Genomic DNA, 18,168 nt, shown 5'->3' with positions numbered 1-18,168 from the left:
GTATATGAGAGTAGAGGTGTGACGGCGAGCCCTGCGTGGCTACTGTACGTGGGCGGCTACGGCCACCACGTTGTAAGGAAGGGCTGGGCTAAATATACGTGCAATATAACTTAATAACTTGTGTGATTACTTCTTCCTTCTTTCCCCACGTTCTCCGAAACGTCGGCGATTACGCTAAATCCCGCGATTAATGAAAAATTTTGGCACGTTCAAGGCGTCAAGTGTTGCGCACCTGTACTGGGAGGCACAGCGTCGCAACAAAGATTAGAAAATAAGTAGCTAGTTTTAAAATCAAATGAAAATAAGTTAGGTACGTATATTTGGAAACTTTAAATGAATAAGGTTAGTAAAAAATTTGTTTGTACAATTTAAGCTGTATCTCAATCAGAAGAAGATACAGTGCACCAAAGCTGTAGACGAATACATTTATCGAGTGGAGATCCGAAAGCATTAATTGTGTTTTATTTAAATTTAAATCATTGACATTTAGAAAGTGAGAGGGTCAGAGCGCCGTAGGCGCCCAAAACGGACACGATTGCTGAACACATAATCCGAGTCAGAAAAAGACATCATTGTTATATGCTGTGTTTATTTCAACTAGCGAATGAATTTCGAATGAATAAACCTTTTCTGCACACGGTAAACAAATTAGAAATTTAAGACTTTACAGTCTTAATTTTCAAGATTTTCAAAATTTTGAACATTGTTTATTATTTTTTAACAAATTTTAACTTTTTTTTAAAAACAATTATTAACAATTTTTAACATAATTTGCAAAAAATGAAAACGGGAAGTTTGAATACTCGAAATTCATGTAGATAAACTTCTATGCACAATCAGCGTCTTATCTACCTCCATTATTCGTACAGAATGTGAACCTTTTACGTTGGTTTTATAGAAAATAGCCAGACAGAAATGAGATCTTGATTTTAGAAAACAGCAAAAAACGCGATTTTCGCCAAAATAGCCATTTTCAGCTCTTGCGACTTTTTTATTTATGATCGATTTTAACCAATTTTTCGTGGACTGGTATATTTTTTTAAATCAAACTCTTCTACTCTTGTTGTTAAAAAATGTTGACAATTAAAATTTTTGTACTAATGTCGAAAATAAGCAAAAATTGAATAAAACACAACGTTAATTTGAGGTTATGATGCAGCTTAGCAACGATAAATCCTAAATGTCATACGGTAGATCGAAAGCCTTAAAAAAAAACAAAGAAAAGTGAAAAATTTTAGTTAAAAATATCAATAATTAAAAATTTGGCTAACACGCAGAACAAAGAATTTGATTCCTTATATTTTTTAACTAAATGGTTTTATAAGCTGCAAAAAGAACCTAGCCGAGGTGATCAAAAGATCGATATTTTTCTAACATTTCAACTTAAATAAAGCCTTTTTACTCCCGTAATTGTACGACATAGAAAACCCATATTTTTTAGTTTTCGATTTTTAGCTCAAAAACTAGTCATCAAAATTGTTTAAAATTTTTTACAGCAAATAGGTATTATTGTTTGATATTGTCATAATTTTTTTCAAAAAGTTTGACAGCTTAGTTTTGGAGATATTAAATTTTTTTTTAATATCACCTTTTTTATCATAAAAATTGAACGGAACGGTCAATATGGAAAATCTTGCGGGAAAAAGTAGGCAATTTTATGCTTCTTTAGATACACTATTATTAAATATATTGTGTAAATCATATCATTAAAAAAGGCAAAAATATTTATGAATCAAGTCTCCAAATTGGTATAAAACCTTATTACAACAATTGAGGCCCCAAAATTTAAATATTTATGGAGCATTATAAAACGACAGTAAATAAGTGAAGTTTCACCTTAGTACCTCAGCTTACACAAACACGCTAACAAACATGTGCATTTTTGCACACACACATACACAAATAAACTAGTAGTACGAAACGCGTGTATAAACTTGTTTTAACTGGTGTAATTTAATTCCAAATTTTACAAGATAAATTGGCAATGGATATGTTTTAAAACATTACTTTTTTCATTATTTATTATTTATATCACATTGTCTTAACTTTTAAATGATAAATATGTCTATAACAATTTACAAACCTATTCATTTTCAACATTTTTTACGAATTAACTTTAAATTTGTATGATTTATAATTTTATTTTAAAAGATAATTTTTCAATAAATTTTAAGAAATCATTTTTATTACATGATGTGGAAAAATATTATAATTGTTTACAACTAATTGTATTTTAAATTTTTTGTGCGAGTCATTTTTTGACTAATCTGTTCTTCTTGCAAAAGTTGACCTCGGAATTTAGTAACTTGATTGAGAGCTTCATTCAGAATATTACGCTGTTTAAGTAGCACATCTTCCCACTTTTTTGCGTAATCTGAAAGTAAAATAACAAAATTAATTACATGAAAGCATTATAATAGTATATTGCACAAATCATCACCCGAGTTTGAAAAAGCTATCTCCTTTTTTACGCGCCGTACTGTTTTTCGAAAAGGGCAAGCAGTAGAAGGAAATAATACATTTTGCAAGTCTGTTGAGTTTTTAGTCTGAAATAGCTTTTCTTCCCATGTCCCACACCTCATTTTTCTCAACGAGGGCATAAAAAGACCTTTATGCATGAAAGTAGCGTAGGTTATCGTGCATTTCGAGTCGTGCACAATGTAGTTAAAAATTGTTATATTTTCAATTTTGTTTAGTTTAAATATTCGCGCTCGTGTACATCTCGATTCTCAATCACTTTAGCGAGGAAAAATGAGCAGCTTTGCAATTTTTTTCTCCTCGCTCTAACTCGAACTTTTTCAACCACATTCGAAATGCACGATTTTCTACGCTACTTTCTGGTATGCAAACGTGTCCATTTCATGCCTGAGTTGGGGAAAATATTTTTTTTCCTGCTCCAAGAAACACTCGACTTTCCATTTATTTTCCATGCATAAAAGGTAATTTTTCTTTCATGTATTAAAAATATGTGTGCAATAATTACGTACTAATATCTTAATAAAACATTTTAGAAATTAGTTGTAAAGAATGATTGTATACCAATTCTCTCTTTCTTATTATTTGTTGATTCTTAAACTAAAAAAATTACTAAATCTGATCAAATAAATTGAAGCATAAGCATTGTATTATTTGTAGTGGGTTGAGGTTGTTTGCAAAGCCAGTCATTAAGACAGGAATAAGAGCGACAAAATATATAGATTAATCTCATAAATAAAATTTTTGAATGATCAGTTTTTATAAATAATAACGATAAACATTAGCAAAGAAACATATCGGAGCCTGCATGCTGGGGTGGAAATAATGTGTACACAGGATTTCACAATAAATCACTATTTATTGATAATACCTCAAGATAAGTATGATAATGTAATCAGTATAACAAAGTAATCAAACATACAAGCTAAAACGCGTGTTAACCGCTCGAGTGCACAAGGCAAAGTAAGCGCCGCCGCCGCAAAGCAACGGCGGCGCTGGCCTTCTCGCGGCATAGAGAGGGGAGCGTTGAGCTGCGTAGCTTTGTGTTGGGTCTGCCGTTCTCTAGCAAGCGAACATCTGCTCGTACATACCCAACAAAAAAGTATAATTTTTTTTTTACTCACTTATAGTACAAAATGAAGTGTACAAAAATGCTAAATATAAATTATTAGATTTGGTCCAGATCAGATGATGCTGGAGATAATCATGAAAATAAATATACAAGTAATTTAATTTACATACGTATGATATACGACAATGTATTTTGGGAACTAAGTCCATGCTTCTGGTTTTTTTATAGTACTTTTTTTATAGTACACATACCTGGTGTACTTCTTCGTAGACGATCTCCCGTAGTCCTAGTGATTATCCTGACACCTGGACATCTTTTACGATATGTGGTTTATATTTAATGGTAGTTTTGATTGATACTTGACTAGGGTTACCCTGGGTCCGGAATATTTGACTTTATTTTTAATTGTATTTAATTGTATTTATTTTAATTATTTTTAATTGCCTGTAATTCACCAAAAATTGCTAGGTACATTTAAGTATTAGTCTGTACTTAGTTTTTGACATGGTTACAGATATATAAATTTTCCATATTTTTAAAAATTTTTAGATCAAAAGGAATTTTGGGTAGAGCTTTGTTACGTTTGACGTGGAACGTCCCATATATATATATATGGGACGTTTCACGTCAACCGGACCATCAGTGCACACAAAATTTGGGTTAGCCTAACAAGACGTTTGAGGTCTCAAAATGATCGTCTGGTCAAGGGCTTTTGAAAAAGTTCTGGCCTTTTCAAAAATCCAATGTGGCGCATAAAATATGGAGCCTGAAACCCACGTTTTCATAGCACATTCAACAAAAACAATAGTAAAAATGTTCTAATTTGTGAAATATCCCACCAAAAAGCATGTATAACTCATGATAGGACATATTATTGACAATGCTGACGGAATTCCAAAATCAAAAATGGCGGAATCAAAATGGTGGACATTATACCTCCACCAAACCCATTTTACCGCAACAAATGATTTTTGATCAGTTTAAAGTATCGATATGGGGGTTTTCAGGGTCACTGAATCTTATTTTAACCTCGACATTTCAAAATTCGAAATGGTGGATCCAAATGGCGGACATTATACCACCACCAAACCAATTTTACCGCAACAAATGATTTTAGATCACTTTAAAGTATCGATATGAGGGTTTTTGGGGCCACTGCACCTTATTTTAATCTCGAAATTTTAAAATCCAAAATGGCGGACATTATACAACCACCAAAACTATTTTACCGCAATGAACGATTTTAAATCAGTTTAAAGTATCGGTATGGGAGTTTAAGGGGCCGCTGAATCTTATTTTAACCTCGAAATTTCAAAATTCAATATGGCCAATATAAACTGGCGGATATTTGTCATAACCCAACCGCAGGCTCTCTCGCGAAAAGCCCCTGCTAACGCGCAACCCACCGAACACGCCACGCACGCTGCAGCGCTTATCACCGCGGCGCTAGTACCGCGGCGCGCCGCTAGGCGGCCGCGCATTACCCACAAGTGAAGTAGCGTCGCAGAGGGCACATAAGGAGGCCGGGTCCAGCACTGTACCTCGCCCCTCTTCCAACAGCCTAATACTGCAAGTACACGGCTCGTGTCCAATGACAACTTGTGCAAAGACTTCAGCAAATAAAACTGTTTTGTGGCAAATGAATTTATTGCTTTCAAGTGATTTATTTCATCCCTCTTTTTTACCTACACCCCCAACCCCTTCCCACGTTTAGCAACCCATAGAAAGGAATATTTTCTTCAAGGAATGCTTTCTTCATCGGCGACTTTTTCTCCAACAGTCTTTTTCAGGATAGTTGGTGAGCAAGTCCATCAGCGGCTTTATTCATAGGCGACTTTTTCTCCAACAGTCCTTTTTATGATAGTTAATAGGTACATTAATAGATACATTGGCGACTTCTTCTTCAACATCCTTTTTAAGGCAGTTGTTGAGTAAGTCTTACTTTATCGGCAACTCCTTGTTCAACTGTACTAGCCGTAATTTTGTTATTTCTAACATTTTTTTTGTTTTGGTTGTGCTTTCTCATATCCTACAACAATGTCTTCTCCTGCGAAAAAAATATCGTATCGATAGATGCGTTAATCCATTTGATATTAATACAGGACACAGCAAATCTCTTAGGAAGATCTCCAAAGAATTTCAAGATGTCTATCCTGATTATCCAACATCTTCACTGATTTGTGATACATGTAGAAAATCCTTTTACAAACTACATGATTTGTCATCTCCAAACGTCAGTATGAGTGTTGATTTTGAATCAGAGACTACTCACCTTCGGTTTCAAACACGGATGCACCTATGCAAGATGATCTTACAGATATTTTAACTGGACTTAAAAACAAATTCCAATCCCTGCCGGAGAACGATCCATTACGTGTCAGTATTCTTACTATTTTGCTCGAACACTGGGCAATACGTAAAATTATGAACCAATTTGGTGTGTCTCACAGAATGGCTCGTAAAGCAAAACAGTTAAGAGAATCAGATGGAGTTTTGGTTTCTCCTGTTGCAAAACGTGGAAAAACATTACCTGCAGAAACTACTCAGAAAGATTTTTACGAAAATGATCTTAACAGCAGAATTATGCCAAATAAAAAAGATACCGTCAGTATTTATTTATATGAAAAAATAAAAGAGCAGAAAAGATTATTACTTACTGATATTAAGAACCTTCATAATCAATTTAAAGAACAGTTTCCTGAACATCCGATTGGGCTTACCAAGTTTGCGGAACTGAGACCAAAATGTTGTGTCTTTGCAGGATCCTCTGGTACACACAATGTATGTGTATGTACGATACACCAAAATTTCAAGGCGATGATTGACGCAGTAAATATAGAAAAAATCTCAAACAATATTCTGAAGAATTATAAAGATTGTTTGAATTTCGTTCTATGTGAGGATCCCAAACCAAGTTGTTATTTGAATGAATGCAAATTTTGTCCGGACATTCAAAAGTTTTCTAATTACGTTGAGAACATTATGGATGAGCACAATATTGATCAAGTCATCTTCAGCACGTGGCAATCAACCGATAGATACACTTTGATAAAACAATGCCTAACATCGCAAGAATTTATTGAAACTTTATGTTCTAGCCTAGAAAAGTTGATACCTCATCACTTCATCGCTAAGGAACAATCAAAGTTTATTTCTGGGAAGAAAAATAATCTTTCAGAAGAAGAGGTTCTTGCTCAATTGGATTTTGCTGAGAACTATGTTTTACAGCCCAAGATGCTGCACAGGCATTTCATTTTAATAATGATCAAAGTACGATTTTTCCTGCTGTTGTTTATTATAAATCTGAAGGTAAGCTAAAGCATTTCAGTACAGTATCTATGTCCGACTGTACTACTCATGATGCCACTGCAGTATACATAATGCAGCAAAAGCTTATACCTGAAATTCGCAAGGTTTGTCCCACAGTAAAAAAGGTAATATATGCTACTGATGGTGCTAAACAGCATTTTAAAAATCGTTATCAAATGAGTAGTTTAATGAGTCATAAGAGAGATTTTGGCGTTGATGCTGAATGGCACTGTTTTGCAACAGCACACGGAAAAGGTAGTTGCGATGGAGTTGGAGCGATAGTAAAGAGAGAAGCTACCAGAGCGAGCTTACAAGCTGCAAAAAATAAAGCAATTCTAGATGTTAAAGCTCTTTATTCATGGGCTAATGGGCGATCATTCAATATAAAATTTGTCTTATACACCAAAAAAGATCACGAACAAACTCGTCAATTCCTAACAAAGAGATTTAAAAACTGTCCACCTGTCACAAACATACAAATGGGGCATGGATTTATCCCAGAAAATAATGAAACGTTGAAAGTCATGCATTACTCAAATGCCAATGAACCTAGGAACAGAGTAATTTATGATATCGGCGAAAGCCATTTATCACCAGTAAAAACTCCACTAACGAGGAGCCAGAATTGATAAGAGTGCACAAAATGTCATTAAAGATTGATTCATTTGGCTAAATTATATATTTTTTTCATCCACGCAGGCATATACATATACACAGAACAATAGAAAAATGTAAGTGCAAAAACCGCAGACAGATAATTCTAAATCTAATAGACCGGAAAAATATAAGATTCATGTGCACAAATACTGATTCCGATAATACATTTAAAACCATTTACCTCACAAACCCCCATATTGATACTTTAAATTGATCTAAAATCATTTGTTGCGGTAAAATTGGTTTAGTGGCGGTATAATGTCCGCCATTTTGGATCCACCATTTTAAATTTTGAAATTTTGAGGTCAAGCTAAGATTCAATGACCCCGAAAACCCCCATATCGATACTTTAAACTGATCTAAACTCATTTGTTGCGGTAAAATTGGTTTGGTGGTGGTATAATGTCCGCCATTTGGATCCACCATTTCGAATTTTGAAATGTCGAGGTTAAAATAAGATTCAGTGACCCTGAAAACCCCCATATCGATACTTTAAACTGATCAAAAATCATTTGTTGCGATAAAATGGGTTTGGTGGAGGTATAATGTCCACGATTTAGATTCCGCCATTTTTGATTTTGGAATTCCGTCAGCATTGTCAATAATATGTCCTATCATGAGTTGTACATGCTTTTTGGTGGGATATTTCACAAATTAGAACATTTTTACTATTGTTTTTGTTGAATTGTGCTATGAAAACGTGGGTCTCAGGCTCCATATTTTATGCGCCACATTGGATTTTTGAAAAGGCCAGAACTTTTTCAAAAGCCCTTGATCAGACGATCATTTTGAGACCTCAAACGTCTTGTTATGTTAACCCAAATTTTGGGTGTACTGATGGTCCGGTTGACGTGAAACGCCCCATATATATATATATATATATATATATATATATATATATATATATATATATATATATATATAACTTAAACTGCCTTCCAAAGTTTAGTCGGCTTTGACACTATGATTTTCTACGTCAAATACTATATTAGAAAAGCATTAAACATAAACTTATAGGAATATTATCGTACAAAATGTTCTATGAAATTTAAACCAAATCCCCTCATTCACACCATAACTAAAGTACTTTTAAACAATATCCTAGAGTTTGAGCTCATTTGGGCCATTCGTTCCTTTGGAATCTTACTCCTTAGTATACGTAGGTATTATAGAGGTATATAGAAGGTCTAAAACCATCAGAATAAAGGTAATTATGTCTAAGAAGAGTAAAAAAAAATTTGGGTTATTTATATAAGTATTTAAACATTTTTAATGAAAAATTTGATTTTGATTTCAAAGGTGGTGTGCCCCCTTAAGTACTTTAATATAATATTAGATTTCATTAAATATAACCATAATTTACTTTTTCTTATACATAACTCCATCATTTTTGTCTAAATATGTTTTGTTCTACAATAGGGCCAAACTTGCCACTTGGTTCCTTTAAAACAAGAAATAGCGGTGACAACAGTTGTCCAGTAGCTGATATTAGTGGCTGTATAGTATAACTATGCGTTGTTGCTGAAATTGACTGTACCAGACATTGCACTTGCTTTTCTCCTTCTACTGCTAATGTTCTTCCAGAATGCATTTCTAGCTGAAATCCGCTCTGATCTGTATTATACAAATTTTCGAGTCCAATCCTTGGTATACACGATTTAACGTCATCGATAAATGCTTCAGCTTTAGCCGTAAGTTCTGCACTACTTTCTAGTGTTTTTCTTGTTATGAACTTATTTATTTTCCTAGAAACTATTCGGTGTGCTTGCTTAAATTTGAGTAACCAATGTTTAGAAGCTTTGAATCTAATATCATCAAAACCAATTTCTTTTTTAGCTTGTAAGGCCCATCGAATTATATCTTCATCATGGATAATTGAACCGCTGTCGAGAGCTGCTTGAAAATTATCCAGGGTATACTGACAAATTTGTGCTACTTTTTCTCTATACGTGCCACCTTTATTAATTGAATGAGCCCAACGACGTAGCTGACTAATAGATGATACTTTTTTGAATCTGTTTTGCACTGTTTTGAGACTTAAATTTTGCTTCGTTTTGCTACTTCTCCAAAATTCTACAGCTCTTTTTTTGTATTCAAAATCTAGTTCTTCATTATCTGCTGTACATTGATTTGTTGGTGCTATATCCGGATCAGGAAAATGATGTTTCACTTCATCTTCAATTATTTCCACATTATGGTCTTTATACTCTTCTTGAAAATCCTAAGAGTCATCAGTAATCATTTCTACATCGTTGAAATCATGTGTTGCATCTATTAAAATTTCTTTTATTTTTTCGGCCAACTCTGTTTCGTGATAATTCGTGACACTATCTGGTATGTTTAACGCTTGAAAGTATGCTAATAATAAGTTTAGAACGTTTAACGGATTAATTTTCATTTTTCAATCTAAAATGAAAACAAGCGGTAAAATTTATACAAGCTGTGTTTTTGCATGTAAGGCACGACTGCTACATTTCTACCAGAATAAAACGAGTGAATGTAAATTGAATCAAATCATTAATTTATGCATTGGAGAAGAATTCTCGTTCAACTTTGTGATGTTTGGAAAACTCTATTTTTGGTTTTATTCAACTTTTATTCACTTTGAAATTGAATAATGTAAATCTATATAAAATCACTAAAGAAAATTTTCTACAACTGTATGATACCACTGACAAACAAAAAGACGTACTATTCGTACTTTCCAGCATTGAACTAGAATACCCACAAAACTCACTCACTGCCTAAAAAATAACACAGGCAGCTGAGGTAAACACTCGATGAAAACAATCTAAAAAAAGAACATACTGATTCGCACATATTGTCAACAAGTTTTATGAGTGAAAGACATTTATCTGTGGAATTATCATTGAATGTACGATAACATTCATTAAACTAATGAATGCATATTAAATTCCCTTTCAATAACAACGTGTTCTTTAATTGCAAATGAAGTTCGAGTATTAATATTCTTTTATGTATTTTTACCAATAACAAAAATTATCATAGCAATATAATAATAATAATAAGAAGAAGAAGAATAAGCATAATTGCAAGAGCAATAATAACAGTAATACTGATAATAGCAAAGATAATGAAAAATAATAATAATAATTAGAATAATATTTATTATTAAATTTAGATTTTTTGATAAATTCATTAAATCGTAGCAAATAGTATTATTATGGAATTCCAGACTGTAAATATTTTACTGTAGATACAATAATCATTACTTCGAGAATTCATCTAAAAAACTTTCGGCTTACGAAATAATTGTAACAATGAAAAACTCCCAAGTTTGACAACATTAAATTTTATTACAAAACGCAAAAGAGTTTGATAAACTAATTTTATTAACCTATGTTTTTTCATTTGCAAAAAAGTGTGGACTTTTTGAATTTATAAAATTATATAATTATGCAATTTATGAAATACTTTATAATTTATGAAATTACTTTTGAAATTATGCTAATTTATAAAAGCAGAAAAATAAATAATCTTTGATTGAAACATAAAACGAGACGTTATTTGTTACATACAAAATGATAGAATAAAATATCGGTAATATGTCTATACTCGTGTCTACGGTAAAGCATAGGCCTTCGGCTTGTCTGGAGGTTAGGGGTTTGGAGTCGTTTCGTTAAAAAGCACAACCATTTAGCCTATTTGTTCTTTAGGGGTTTAGGGTTTAAGGCTCTTTAGTTCACATGTACAGGCTACAAAGATCACACATTTGTAAACAAGTTTTTTTGAAAGTTAAAATTTTTTTTCGACATTTTCGTCCACCACATTGGTTTCGCCATTTTGTATTTTTAAAATCTGATATCAGATTTGTAAAGAGCGATCTCGAAAACCCCTATATACAAACCTTCTACAAAATATTATGGATTGAAGTATACTTATAGTTATTTTGTGTTAGGGGTGGTTTACCCCCCTAAGGGAAAGTATCTATAAAAAAACCGAAAAACTTAATTTGTTTATTATAGATGTTTACAAATTTTTTCTAATTTTTTTAGTCGTTTAAAACTTTTTTATTATATAAAATTTTTTTTCAATATTTCCGTCCGCCATATTGGATCCGCCATTTTGAATTTTCAAAATCTGATAACAGATTTGTAATCAGCGACCTCGAAAACCTCTATATACAAACTTTCTACGAAATATTATGTATTGAATTACATATTTACAGTTATTTTGTGTTAGGGGTGGTTTACCCCCTTAGGGATAATATTTATGAAAACACCGAAAGACGTCAACTAAATTTTGTTATTAAGGATGTTTAAACATTTTTTCCAATTTTTTTTAGTCGGTTTAAACATTTTTATTATAAAATTATGCCAAAAAATATATGTTTTCAACCCCTAAAAAATAGGGGATGCTACCCTTACTCTTCAAATCACCATGAAATACTTGCTCTTTTTGTAAGAAATAACCTCCAATTTGTTTCATTGAAAAATATTAATTTTAAGCCGAGATATTTAAAAAAAACGCTTTTTGGGGGTTAACTTTAGGGGAGGTTTTTACCCCTTAAAAGTGGAAATTAGCCGATAAAAAAAAATACGTGTCTCTTATTTTTTTATGTTCTACAACATATATGAAAATCATCAAAATCGGTGAGTTCGGGTTGGGTACCTTTCCTTGTGAGAGAGACAGACTTTACAGGCGTTTCAGGAACTCCAGGCTCGATTCGGATCTCCTCATATATAGGCTAGCTAGAGACAATGCTCACAAACAAGTCGAGAAAGCCAGGCTGAATTATTACTATTCTTTCATTATAAGGTAGCAAAAGATAAGATTAGCAGACTCCAAGAAAAAAATCGTCGAAGAAACTAGTGGTTAAAATTCGACGTTAAGAATATCTGAGTATATTTAATAATTAATTAAATAAGATAGAAACGAGAAACGACATCATGAGCGGAAAAATAAACAAAAAAAAAACGACAAAATCCAAAAAGAAATAAAGAAAATCATTAAAGATTATAACACACGGTAATAGGAAACTTAACTTATAATAATTTCGAACAAAAACTCAACAGTGCAAAATAGTTAAAGTAAAATCGAATCCAGACATACGGCTATGCATGCACGAAGCAGAGCTAAGTAAAGAACGCCGAGGATACTAGCGACTATAGTAAGCAACGCTCGAATAAAATAAGAAAGAGCCGAGTTACCGTAATCAATGCATAGACCAGCGAAATATCAAATAATCATCGCAAATTTAAAATCACATGAGGATAAAACGAAGCACTGGACAAGCAGATACCATAAAGGAACAATATCAGAAGTATCCAAATGATAGTGCACACACGTACACACACACATACACAGGCCATAGAGCCTGGTATAAGGTGCTCCTCAGACTAAACCATATCGAAATAACCGTGATTTATTCAAAAATTTATAGAGAAAAATTATCAAAATTATCAATAAAAATTATTTGAGTATACGATAGTATACTCAAATAATAAGATAGTCGAACTCGAATAATAAGATAGTCGAACTCGAATAAGATAGTCCGTTAAATCTAGAGCAACTATCCAAATGTCTATAAATATTAATAGAAATAAAACCATAATTGTACCAAAGAGAAAAAAAAGAGAGTTCGTGAAAACAGTTGTGATAATGCTGTTATAACATATAACTCAGAATCAAATGAACTTAAGGAATTAAACATAAACAAAGCCTCAATAAAAAGTAGGATTAAGAAATGGATTAAAAGTAAAATTTAAGATTATATATGGATGTAAAAGGTAATATTTTCAATGTTGAAAAGTTTCATATAAACATGTACATAATGCAAAATGTTGTTAGTATTTGATGAAAATGTTTCGCTTTAATTTAAAGTACTAGCTTTAAGTTATAATGTTAAGTATTTTTTTCTGGTTATATTTTATTTATTATTTTGCTTCGATATACCACGCTAGCTGCCAGGTAACTGTTTAACTCTGCAAATTATAGGGGTGTATTATTACTATACACTCTGTAAATTTCTTTGCTTAGTTGAAAATAAATAAATAAGTAAATAAATGAATAAATGAATATATAGTATAATAGTATACTAGCGCAATTTTCCTCACTCCTAACGTTGCTCGATTAAAATATATATTGCAATAGTGATGAATTTCAAGTTTTGTTAAGATCTTTCGCGCAACAACACTTCACTCTCCCTATCCTTCTCTCTCTCTCTCTCTCTCTCTCTCTCTCTCTCTCACACACACACACACGCACAATCTCTCTCCCGCTCGCGAACGGCTCGACTTCGGCGAGTTTGGTAAAGTCGCGCGCTACCTCTCTGCGCTCTGAGAACGGCCGTCGCCTCGCGTCTCGCGCTCGGCCGTACTGCTTCCCCTCTCGCGCCCGCTCGCCAACACAAAGCGGACCCGGCTTCCCGAAATCGACGCCGCGCGCTTCTCGCCTGTCAACGTTCGCGATTTTTCCCTGAATTCTCGTAAACGATTCGCGTTTTCTCTCTCGCACTTGTTCTTGTCTTCTTCTCGCGCTTTCCCGCGTTTCTCTATTCTCTCAATCACTCTCTCTCTCACTCACTCTCTTTCTTTCTCTCTCTCTCTCTCTCTCTCTCTCTCTCTCTCTCTCACTCACTCTCTTTCTTTCTCTCTCTCTCTATCTCTCTCTCTACTCGTCCCACTTTTCACGTAATAGCTGTAACAGAAACCTGGCTCAATGATAAAATAACCTCGATTCCCACACTGACTAACTATACGCTACACAGACGAGACAGAAACAGAAACGGTGGAGGAGTGGCCCTCTACATCCACAACACGCTGACTGCTACAATAATATCTTCATCCGACGGGATCTGGACGGGAAAGCCAGGCTACCCGGAGTATCTCTTCTGTGAGATCACTGCGAAGGGAGTCCCACCTATTTTCGTGGCGGTTGTGTATCGGCCACCACACGCGCCCTTCTTACAAGGAAACAATTTCATTGAACAGCTCAATAGTCACATGCACAACTACTCCACGAAAGTTATAATGGGAGATTTTAATGCAGATCAACTCTCCTCCTCAGAAGATGCCAAGTTCATCAAGGCCCTCATAGAAGAGAACTTCCTCAAATCGGTGCCCTATGGTGCTACGCACCACAAGTAAAACTCTGACACATGGCTCGACCTCTGCCTGGTCGACGAACAGGATTGCCTAATTTCATACTGGAAGACTGACTCACCATTCATAAACGGACATGACCTCATTACGGCTACACTCGACGTGCAAATTCCACGACAAGCACCTAGAACATACTCCTATAGAAATTACAAAGGCATCAGTGCTGAAAAACTAAACAACTACCTCAACACATGTGACTGGTCTACAATCGACACATCATCCCTTGACGCATGCATCAACACTCTCAACACCAACCTAACAAACGCCATCAATCAGCTCGCCCCATTACGGACTGTAACGCCAGGACCCACACGACACCCCTGGTTCACCTCGGCTCTTCGAGACCTTGTGACTGAGCGGGACAGACTATACATGATATTTCGCAGGACACGTCATCCTCGAGATCAACTTCTTTATACACAAGCAGTAAATAACGCACATAAGCAGGTCGAGGAAGCCAAACTGAACTACTATCACTCACGACTATCAAACATAACAGACGTAGGGGAAATCTGGAGAGAATTCGAGAAACTTGGAATCAACACCTCCAAGGAAACCACTCCATCTCGCTTCTTAACAGATGATCTTAACAGATACTTCAGCAGGATATCCAATGATCCACTTGCCCCTTCTGTCGACGAACAACTGCAATCACTTGATAGTCTGGAATATCCTGTCCACTTCAGCTTCAGTGAGATTACGGAATCGAACGTGTTGGCCGCAGTTCAGCATTTCACCTCTCAGGCCAGGGGAACTGATGGCATCCCACAGATTGTTGTCTCCAAGGCCATGCCAGTACTCGCGCTCATATTATGTCGTATCTTTAACCTGTCCTTGAGCGAGGCATGCTTCCCCTCGGACTGGAGAAGGTCACTGGTGCGTGCACTCCACAAAGTCAGTTCTCCAAAATCCACTACTGACTATCGTCCGATCTCACTCTTATGTTTTCTATCCAAGGCGCTGGAGTGGCTGGTACATAGGCAGTTTTCTCATTACCTGGAAACTAGGCTCTTCCTTGATGACCTACAGACAGGTTTTCGTACCGGTCATAGCACACAGTCCGGCTTAATAAAGCTGACTGATGATGTCAGGCTTGGAATAGACAAAAAGAAGGTCACACTTCTTCTTCTATTTAATATTAGCAAGGCGTTTGACACTGTGTGTCACGCTAAGCTCCTTAGAAAGCTAACCTCTTTCGACTTTTCTAAGCAGGTCATCCGATGGATTGCATCTTATCGCACGGGCAGACGGCAGGCCGTCATTGGTACAATCAACTATCCTCATACCTTCCGCTCAATACGGGAGTCCCACAAGGATCCGTACTGGGCCCTCTACTTTTTGCACTATACGTCAATGACATAAGCCTCTGTCTGGACGTGGATATTGCACATCTAATCTATGCGGATGACCTGCAGATCTACACCCAGTGCCACCTCGAGGAGCTTGACTCCTGTTCCGACAGAATGAGAGCTAATGCCGAGAGGATAAGGTGCTGGGCTAGCATAACAATCTAAAACTCAATGTCCTCAAAACTAAGACGATCGTCCTGGTCTCGCCCTACTATATCAATGCTCTACCTACAATGGCTAACACTTACATCAATATAGGGGGAGCCCGGATCGATTTTGAATCTTCTGTGCGCAGCCTGGGGGTCGTGCTTGACTCCAAACTAACCTGGAAAGAGCACGTAACACAAATGTGTAAGCGTGCTCACTCTCTTATGTATAGGCTATACTTTTTCAGGAAAAGCACGAACCTCGGTCTGCGCAAACACCTCGTCCAGGCCCTACTGTTCCCGATCATAGACTACTGCTCACTGGTTTACTGCAACTTGACACAAGAACTCGACAATAAACTACTAAGACTGGTTAACACAGGTATACGTTACATCTATGGTCTTAAGAGGGACGAGCACATCACGCCTTACAGGCGCGAGCTGCAATGGCTCACCACTGCCGGACGTAGGAAGTACTTTGCGGCCTGCTTCTTGAGAAAGCTCTTTAACAATGCTAAACCATCTTATTTAATTGCCTACTTTGACTTCCACGTCGCACTCCGTCCTGTGAGAGGTGAAGCGATACCACTAGACATACCTCCTTTCTCGTCAGAGGCGCTGAGGAATTCATTTCACATAATCGCCGCATACCTTTGGAATTCATTACCCACACGATTACGAGACATCATACCCATAAATCATTTCAAAAGCGAGGCTAAAAAATACTTTTTTAGTCTTGAAAATTCGTAATTCGTAATCATCCTCATAGCAAACCAAGCACTTACCTCTCATACAGTCTCATACATCACCATCATTAAACAAAACTACAAACACACACACACACACACACACACCTTCAAGCACACCTACACACACACCTTCAAGCACACCTACACACATATCCTCAATCCAATTAAACTTTCAATTATGTATCGATATATACAAGCATTGTACAACACATTGTACAGCAAATAAATCTAATCTAATCTAATCTCTCTCTCTCTCTCTCTCTCTCTCTCTCTCTCTCTCTCTCTCTCTCTCTCTCTCTCTCTCTCTCTCTCTCTCTCTCTCTCTCTCTCTCTCTCTCTCTCTCTCTCTCTCTCTCTCTCTCTCTCTCTCTCCACGAATCTCGGCCTCGAAATTTACAAACTACAAAATTCCGAACGCGATCTAACCTTGCCCCACGTTGCGCGCCATTTGTGACGTGGCAAAATCCGCAAACAAATTTTCTCTTTTGTTTACGGCCCCTTATCCGCGTCACTATTATTTATATTCCTCCGGATCCCGGCCTGGATCTCAGAGGGGGGACCGCTGGATCAACCCGAATCGGGGTAATCGGGAATGTCGGAATAATGAGTCAATTTAGTTACAATCAAAACTTTCTCTTTATTTCGGTCTCCAAAATTTACAAGATTTCGCCGCGCACTCCACTCTCAACACTACACTCTCCCTATCCTTCGCTCTCTCTCTCACTCTCTTCATTCTCACGGTGTGAGGAGGGACGAGCACATCTCTCCTTACAGGCGTGAGCTGCAATGGTTTAACATCGCCGGACGTAGGAAATACTTCATGGCCTGTTTTCTAAGAAAAATTTTCAACACCTCAATACCTACTTATCTATTAGCCTATTTTGATTTCCACGTCGCGCTCAGGTCTGTGAGGGGTGAGGTGACTCCACTGGACATCCCGTCCTTCAAGATGGAGACGCTGAAGGATTCATTTTTCATCAGCGCCTCCTACCTCTGGAATAGCCTTCCATCTCATCTTCGCAACACGCTATCCATATCATACTTTAAACAAGCAGCTAAAAATTACTTCTTCAATCTGGAAAACACATAAACATCACGCAAACATACACACATTCTCATTCATCTCATTTCACGTCATTCCATTTCACACTCTTCACACGCACTAGCATCCTTACACAAAATTTTTATTCTTTTTATAATATACCATAATTGTATATGTACAACACAATGTACAACAATAAAAAAACAATTAATTCTAAATTAAATCTAAATCTTCGTCTGCTTCAG

General features: G+C 35.8%; 1 protein-coding gene across 4 annotated transcripts in view; it reads right to left on the bottom strand.

The window, feature by feature from the left end:
• Nucleotides 1-2,162: 2,162 nt before the first annotated feature.
• LOC103315959 (kinesin-like protein Klp10A) overlaps nt 2,163-18,168 on the bottom strand; it is a 435,695-nt gene continuing 419,689 nt past the window's right edge. For 2 of the 4 annotated variants that reach the window (XM_031923908.2, XM_032601480.1), the window contains one exon: nt 2,163-2,374. In XM_031923908.2, the coding sequence (XP_031779768.1) occupies nt 2,223-2,374 (152 nt within the window). In that variant the 3' untranslated portion in view covers nt 2,163-2,222. The remainder of the gene's footprint in view (nt 2,375-18,168) is intronic. The other 2 variants (XM_031923909.2, XM_032601479.1) reach the window with 1 other exon arrangement.

Source organism: Nasonia vitripennis (genome assembly GCF_009193385.2).
Source record: "Nasonia vitripennis strain AsymCx chromosome 2 unlocalized genomic scaffold, Nvit_psr_1.1 chr2_random0002, whole genome shotgun sequence".
NCBI lineage: Eukaryota > Metazoa > Arthropoda > Insecta > Hymenoptera > Pteromalidae > Nasonia > Nasonia vitripennis.
This window is presented reverse-complemented; position numbering and strand designations above follow the sequence as displayed.